General features: G+C 49.0%; 1 protein-coding gene across 1 annotated transcript; it reads right to left on the reverse strand.

Annotated features, from left to right (window-relative positions):
• Positions 1-4,840: 4,840 nt before the first annotated feature.
• On the reverse strand, positions 4,841-7,569 carry LOC136500759 (transcription factor bHLH78-like). The gene is made up of 8 exons (XM_066496188.1): positions 6,896-7,569; positions 6,540-6,776; positions 6,371-6,436; positions 6,181-6,249; positions 6,017-6,088; positions 5,697-5,912; positions 5,481-5,583; positions 4,841-5,392 (listed from the first exon to the last, which is right to left on the reverse strand). Exons 1-8 carry the CDS (start codon positions 7,274-7,276, stop codon positions 5,355-5,357), a joined length of 1,182 nt encoding a protein of 393 aa, XP_066352285.1. The 5' UTR covers positions 7,277-7,569; the 3' UTR covers positions 4,841-5,354.
• Between the last annotated feature and the right edge of the window lie 628 nt (positions 7,570-8,197).

Raw genomic sequence — 8,197 nt, forward strand, 5'->3', positions numbered from 1 at the left:
TAACCACCTCCGTCGTAATAAAGAAAATAATTAAAAGTAATCCATAACCTTCATCTAAATTACCTACATATATTATTATGGAATTAGGAAAAAGATCTAAAATAATCTCCTAAATACGCATCTAATAAAGTAGCAATATGCCAATATCCATGCAGCGTGAGGAATAAGGATGCATCTGTGTGAGCATTGTGTTAGAATATGAACAAAATTAGATTAGATAGAGGAGTATAAATATACCTTTTTTGAGCTATGGACCCTAAGCTTATATATGAATTTCTAACGCTTGTCTCAAAATACTATCCCGTGCGTGCAGAAATGCGGGCTGATACAGCGATGGATCGATACTTCGCGTGGAGCCGGCCGTGGCATGATGAGAAATTGAGAGGCAGCATGGTCGTCGGTGCAATCCAATTCAATTCAGTTCAGTTCTTGGATAATCTTCGTGGCCGCCGGCCGATTGTTATCACACCACCATCACTAGTCGTCCATCCGATCTCTCGGAGACTAGCTAGGATCGACGCACGCAGTGAGCAACAAGGGCCATACCCTCAGATCTAGCTAGCTAGTAGGAGTAGCTCGCTCACACGTCGGTATTCTCGCTACAGTCTTAATAGTCGTCGTCGGTCGTAGCTACATGCATGTTATTGTTGTCTTGCCACGTGATGATTGTGCCCGGCCAATTGGATCGTGTGGCGGTGCGCGCGCCGCACCGCGCCGATGCGTGCTCGGCGCGACGTCGCCGGGAAAGGAAGGGCTCCAAAAGCCGTGGGCTACGGCCGGGCGGGAGGCGCGTGGAGGACGATGTGGATCGGAATTGATGGATGCATGGTAAGAGAGCCGGGTTCGGTGGTGGTCGACTGGTCGTAGCGCGCGCGTGCCTGGGCTTTATTCGTTGCTCTGTCACTGCTAGCTGAGAGCGAGCGAGGGCACGGCTGTGAGGGTCACTGAGTCAGAGAAGTTCAATTATTGCCACAAGGGTTATGTATTGAGAACGAACAATATGCTCTCCGGGGTGTTCGGCTGTACTACTTTCAGCTTGTTTCAGCTTATTCTCTCTCACAGAACACTATTAAATCATCCGAGATCATCCGAAATTCACTGTGCAGTGAACCATCCGAAATATGCTCATGTTTTGTTTTCCAAACACTTTTTTGTGAGCTAGCTCACACACATGTTTCAAACATGCAGGACGACCTCACCTGAGAGTTGGAGCCTTGGAGGACACGGATGCATGCATGCATGCGTAACGACGACGATTTTCAACTGTGCGGCACGCAGACGACAACAGTGTACGGGCGACGGTGTCCCGAGGACACTGAAACTGACAGCCCTTGCACGCACAGGGTTCTCGGCATGCATCCGCGAGTGTTGTTATTGCGAGCATTGAAAACCCGGCGGCCGGCCGCTCTCGCTAGCTGCGTCACAAAAGGTTTGGCCGGTAATTAACCCACAGCGACGTCTAACCTTCAGAGTGTCGAGGCCGGCCGGCCGGCCCCCAGGTCTCCCGGCGCTTCCGATATGATCCCTGCTGCAGCAAGCAATGCAGCGGCATATATAGCACGCGCACCCACGCCCTTCGTCAACCTTGCGACGTCGCAGCCTCTCGTCCTCGAGGTCGTCCCAATGATGTAGGCTTCCTGCTGCTGTGCTGCGAAGTGACGGGCCCTTATTGCAAAGTGGCTGGATTTTCTTTTCACGTACTGCGCGCGGCCTGTGTGGAAGGAGCTAGCGTCGTCGTCCATTGTCTTTGGGAATTGAAGGAGATAGAGGACACAGCGCGAGCGGTTGCACGCGACGTGCATGCAGTGGCAGATAGATGGCGTTTTCCCGGGCGGGGAGTGAGAAGCGATCGAAGCGGCCGGCGAGCCTAACCGCAGAATTGGCAGGGGAGCACGCTTGCTTTTGGGGAGGGTTGCTGTGGGCTTTATTTAGCTAGGCGAGCCGCTGACAGTGCACCAGGCGGATGCCCATTTGAGGCCGTGGTCTTTACTCTTTAATTACCCGGGTTTACATTAGTACTTGGAGGCCGCCGATTTTAAACAGTATATCAATACTATAAGTTAGAACTTATTAGAAAAGCTCTATTCGTTCTAAATTCTAAGACCTTTCAACTTTTCTATGTATATATATTACTTTTGTTATATATCTAGACATAGCGCATATCTAAGTAAATAGCAAAGGTTATGTATAAAAAAAATATAGAAGGTCCGACGGGAGAGTGGGAGGAAAATGGTAGATCCCGCCAGCATCGTCATAGGCGAGCCAACGGGGTGGGGATCAGCGGCAGGGATGCGATGGGAGGAGGCGAGTGTGTGGATGCGGTGGCGGAGCTTGAGGATAAATATAGAGGGGGCAACAAGAAAATATGCATGGTTTAAGAAGTGTTGGGGTATCCATTATAAAACTTTATACTAACAAAACATACATAAGTACTGTTGCAACCTCTATAAAATTGCAAAAATGAGGGGGGAGCCAGGGCCTGCCCCCAATGAAGCTCCGCCAGTGTGTGGATGGGAGAGAAGAGAAAGATAAAGACTGAAAAATATAATGCCACGGTGGTGGGGGCCACGGCACCAGGTTTTCCGTTAGCGATACCATGATATGGGTCTCAGCGCAGTAACTTTCAAAAGAAAATGTATAATAGGAGGTTAGATCTCAAACAATCATATATGTCTAGATACATACTAAAAGCAATGTATCTGAAATATCAAAACGTCTTATAATTTAAAATGAAATAAGTAATTACTAAATAATTAAAATAAATATAAAAGAGCCAGAAAAAGACTATATGCTTTGGTTAGCATGAACATGTCCATATCCAAGAGAAAACATGAGTGCTCGCATGTCCAATGAGTGACCACTGACCAGTACGCTTTCCTTGAACAAAACAGTTGGGAGCGCCAAATATATGTCCACTGATCGCTGTTATCTGAAAGAGTGAACAGGTCCAAAGCCTATTGTAAGTCATTGAACTGTTAGAAAGCCACCGTGGAAAGAAGAAGGTTGAAAAGAGTGTGGAGATAGGGAGCTTCTTTTGCTTTCTTGAAGGATATGGTCAGATGCTTTGCAAATGAAAAGAGCTCCGGATAACTGAACTTAAGAACCCTATCATACCGAAGATCTTCCCAAAGGCTACAGCTTTTGCCATCTTGGATAGTCACTAAAGCCAAACCTTTTAAATGTAACCAAAGGTTTAGGAGAGCACACCACCAAAAAGAACCTTTTCGGACATGATTAGGCAATCTGTTATTTTGATAATAGCATTCCCAAATCAAATTCACCCAAGGAATGTCCATCCAGTATAAGAATTTATGCCAATGTTTCAAAAGAAGTGCTTGATTCTATTGCCTTAGATTCAAGGCTACAAGACCTCCTTCCTATTTTGGCTTACAAACCATCTCTCAAGCTACTTTGGGAAGCTTGTGAGAGTTAATATCTGCTCCCCTTCACGAGCAATGTTTGCGAAATTTATCAATGTGTTCGATAACATATTTTGGAAGACGAAAGGTGCACACAAAAAGGTTAGAAGAGCCGGAAAAAACCGAGTTAGTAAGCTCAAGTCTTCGAGCTTGAGAGAGATGTTGTAGTACCAACGAGCCTTCTTTCACATTTAGGCCCCGTTCGCTTGGAAGAATTCTGGAGGAATTTGTGAGAGAAAAACACTGTTCCGGATGAAAAAAGGAAGCGGATCAAGCCGGATTTAAGGACACGCGAACAGGGCCTGATTAGATTAGAGGCCAAAAATCCTCTAGCAGGGGCTTGGCTAGCCCAAGGGGCAAACCCAAATAAGTAAAGGGGAAGGGTTCCTTTCTCATTTCTTGTTTCTCAAAAGAGAAAAAAAAATTATAAGTATATGATTCTATAGTAAAACCGATTTTTTGGACAAATAAAGGAAGTCGTATATATATCACATACTCTCTATAGTAAAACCGAGTATAGAGCAAGCACTTCTCTACTTGTGGAGTTTCCTCCCAAACGAAACGTCGCAGGGCGCCTGAATCTGGCCACTTGTTAAACGTGTAGTAGCACTGCACAATTGAACAACGTAACCAACTATTCAGGGATGTGTGGAGCGGGAGCATTCGTACGCAACATTGCAGTGCACTTCGGCGTGGCTGAGACCTGAGAGAGATCAGCTGGGAGCGAGCCGGTACCGAGAGCGAGGCCCTCCTCGTAGAAAAGCGACGCGTAACCTACCACCACCACTGCATGGGGCATGGGTAGAGACCGTAGAGTAGAGCGCGACGACGACGACGAGGACGAGGACGAGGACGAGGACGAGCGGGCGGAAGCTGACAGGCGCACACGCACCAACAACAGCGCTCCGACAGACCCGCCGTACGCCGGTGGACGAGCTCGATCGCTCCAGAACTGGACCCCCTGCCCGTGATCGATTCCAGTCGTCGGTTACGGCATCGTCGTAGCTCTACGATGCGGGTGGGCAACACAGGTTGCTTCGCTTCAGAAGCGAGATATTCCGGGGGAAAAGGAAAGGAAAGCAGGCGATCAGAGAGAGAGAGAGAGAGAGATTCAGAGCTTTGCAATAATTCAGAGCTAGGCTAAACTGATGGGGAAAAGCGACGGGACATCAGAAGCATTTGTGACGCCGCGAGGATATAGCCCGTCGGCCGTCGCAGTCTCCCGCAGACAGCACGCAGTGGCTCCCCTCATGTGGTTCCACTCCATCCAGCTAGCTACTAGCTACTCTGGCCAGCTCATACACATTACTACATTAAAAAAAAAAGAGTATACTCAATGCAGAGAGCTCCCACGGTCTTGGGAAGAGTGTCAGTGGTAAGCCTTACCCTCGCTTAGAGTGTTCGGCTAAGCTGGATTATTTACTGTTCATGCTGAAAAACATTGTGTATGTGGAATGTTGTGAGAGAGAAACACTATTCCAGTTAGAAAAATAAGCCAAACAAGTCGGCTTAAAGTGCAGCCGAACACTGCCAAAGCCTTCCGATCACAGACGGTAAGACTCTACCGCTTACACCACATTACTTCATTACAGAGAAAAAAGCAGCGCCGGTAATACTACTAATATCTGCACCATTATCTTATACACAAGTGACAAGTTCACTGTTCGCTGATTGTTACGTAAGCTATCGTCGTCGTCGTGGTATTAATCAATCGATCGCCGGATCGAAATTGTTCAAAGAATCACATCGCCCTGCGAAGAGGCAGGCAGGGTTATGCTATGGCAAACGAAATCGTCTCCAAGGGCCCACACAGACTTGTTAGCTATCTTCAGAGCTTCGGAGCTTCGATCGGCGCCGCAGCTGATGGTGCTGTACTTAGGTTTTGCTATGTACAGATGGCTCCCTCGGCTGGTGGTTGGTGGTCTACGCTGATCATCAGAACTCCATTTTCATGTGGCCTTCTTGTAGCTGACCTGTTTCGGGCGGTAATTCATGTGTATCAGACAAACTGAGCAAGTTTCAGTAAATATATTTCAGATTTCTAGTGTTTTATTTACCAACCATGAAAGCTCTGCGCTGAAACTGAAACCCCGTTCTCCTGGCTCTGCCCGTTGTTGTCGATGTGGAAAACGCTTTGGAGGTCCTCCTCCCAGTAGCTTCTTTGCTGAAAAATAAAAAAAATGTAAGCCACAGCTATGTTGGGATTCCCAGTGATTTGATTCTTCAGTAAGCTCATTAAGTAGGTAATGAGCAAGCTCCTCAAGCATCAGTTAGTACCTGCAGGTTTGTGCCGGCTGTCCCATCCTGAAAACCATACTGTCCATTGGTAGCCTGAGACAGAGCCAGGTCCAGCGGATTCAGGCCACACTGGTTCTCCAAGCCGTTTGGAACGAACGACTGGAACACATCTCCTTGGTCGCTGAACGGAAACCCTGAGCTGGAGCTTTCCAGCGAGAAGACCGAGCTTGCTGAAGGGCCACAGGCTTGGAACATCTGAATTTTGCCGGCGCCATGTGTGAGTAGCTACTCATTAGGTATTTTGGTGGACGGTCCATCACAGGACAGGGCATGCTCAGAAGGGGAAAGTTTGAACTTACATCTTTTTGTAGGAGGGTAGGCAGGTTGCTGAAGTCGAGTGGGTTCACGGTTGCAAGCTTCATGGAGAGGAACTGAGGCCAGAAAAACAGTGAAATTGGTAAGAATTCCGAAAGCTGAATGAATCCCATGGCATCGGATAGTTTGAATGGGCTCTGCTGCTTACCTCGACCTGTCGTTGCAGCGATTGCACGTAGTTTATGATCTCGTCAAGCATGAGCGCCTTGCCAATCACCTAAACAACCAACATTTTGGCAACATAATTCAGTAAACTTGTGGCTAAGGGATCGATTAACTACTAGTTCTTGATTTCCCCGTTCCTCATTCAGAAACCAAATCACCAGTTGATTACCTACCTTGTTGCATCCTGGCACCAGGTCCTGAAGAACCTTCATCCTCTGGCTGATCCTCTCTCTTCTCACCTGTTATAAGACATAACACAGTTCAGCAACACTCAGAGATGGAATTTGGCAAGCTGGGTGGTGGGAGCACAGCGCATCAGCGAAGTGATCAGAGTTACTATACCCTCTCTGCGAGGCTGTGGCTGTCAGTAGCCTGCCCTCTCCTGGCCCGGACATGGACGTAGTCCTTGGGGGGCTCCACCGGCTTCGCATTCTTCCCCTTGCCCGGCGGCTTCTGGTTCTGCCCGCCGTCCTCGACAGAGCTGTCGCTCCCGGCCTGCTCCGACTTGAGCTTCGCGGGGCTCCCCTCGCCTCCCTCCGTCTTGCACCTCTTGGCGTCCGGATCCTTCTGCTCCCCTGCCTGGATGGCCACAAGGAAATTTCGGCGTCAGTGACGCCAGACGCGCCGGGGCAGGAGCGAGGTGTCCTGGGCGGCAGCAATTCGAGTTCGAGGTCGAGCAGAGACAAAAGCTCACGCACCTGGAAAGAGGACTCCTTGCCTTTGCCTTTGGCGGCCGCGGGCGCCTTCCGCTTCTTGTCATTGGCGTCCTTCATCACGGACGCCGGGTCGGACACCGACGACGCCTCCCGGGAGCCAGCGAACTCGCCGCCGCCGCCGCTCGCGGCGGGCACCGGCGGGGGCAGCCCGAAGAGGCCCGCGGCGCCGGGGAAGCGCTGCCCGCTGAAGCTGGACAGCCGCGCCGCGCGCGCTGCGAACCCCGGGTCGCCGCAGAACTTGTCCAGGCAGTCCTCCTCCCCGCCGCCGCCGCCGTCGGCGCCGAGCACGCCGAAGTCGAGCCTCGGCGACGAGCTCAGCAGGCTGGCAATGTAGTCGCCGGCGCCGGCTCTGCTGCCCTCCATCGCGGCCGCAAGAGAGTGGACTAGACTAGACAGGCCAGAGCGCCGCCGTCCGAGGATGAGGAGCGAGCGAGCGGCTTGCCTGCGTTTGTTTCTCGGTGGTGGCTGGTGGATTTGGGGAAAGGCGCCTCCTTTAGGTGGCGAATCGGAAGCAGAGGGGCGGATTTATAGGGGAGGGGATGGATGGATGCTTGGAGGATTGGGCTATGGGCTGGAGGTCAAAGGCGTGGTGGTGAACTCTGAACTGGTGATGCTCCGCTGCAGCTGGAAGGGGAAGCCTTTTGGTCGAGACTTGGGAGGAGGTTGCCTTTTCAGGCTTTGCAACGCCACTGCCCCTTTTAAGCCTCTCCCCCCGCCGGCACCGTAACGGGTACTTCCTCCGGTATAGTAATTTCATTTCTTTCATATTTTTTTTGTGTTTAACTTTTCTAGTTCTGACTATCAATATAAAAAAACATACAATCCCTTGTTTCAAATTGCATGTTGTTCTACCTTTTTCTAGATACATAAATTTTAATATATTTATGTATAATATATCTCTAAATGCGTAGCAAATAAAAGGTACTCCTCCCTTTTCAAATTATAAGTTGCTTTGACTTTTTTGTTTCATCTATTTTGCTATGTATTTAGATGCATAGCAAAATGGATGTACCAAAAAAATCAAAGCGACTTATAATTTAGAACGGAATGAGTATAATGCCTGTAAAAACCCGAACTACTTGTAATTTATTAGGACAGAGGGAGTACGTATAGAGTGAAAATATAAGATTGATGTTATTAATCAATTGATGATGATGAATTATCCTATTGCACTCGCTAATCGCTATCAAAATTTTAAAACTTTTATTTAGGTGCGCATGCATTTCTTGTTTTGCGGCGCCTTGAACTTTGAGGGGAAAGAGGGAGTAGATGACTGACTGTAAT

Source organism: Miscanthus floridulus, chromosome 13 (genome assembly GCF_019320115.1).
Source record: "Miscanthus floridulus cultivar M001 chromosome 13, ASM1932011v1, whole genome shotgun sequence".
In the NCBI taxonomy this organism is placed as follows: domain Eukaryota; kingdom Viridiplantae; phylum Streptophyta; class Magnoliopsida; order Poales; family Poaceae; genus Miscanthus; species Miscanthus floridulus.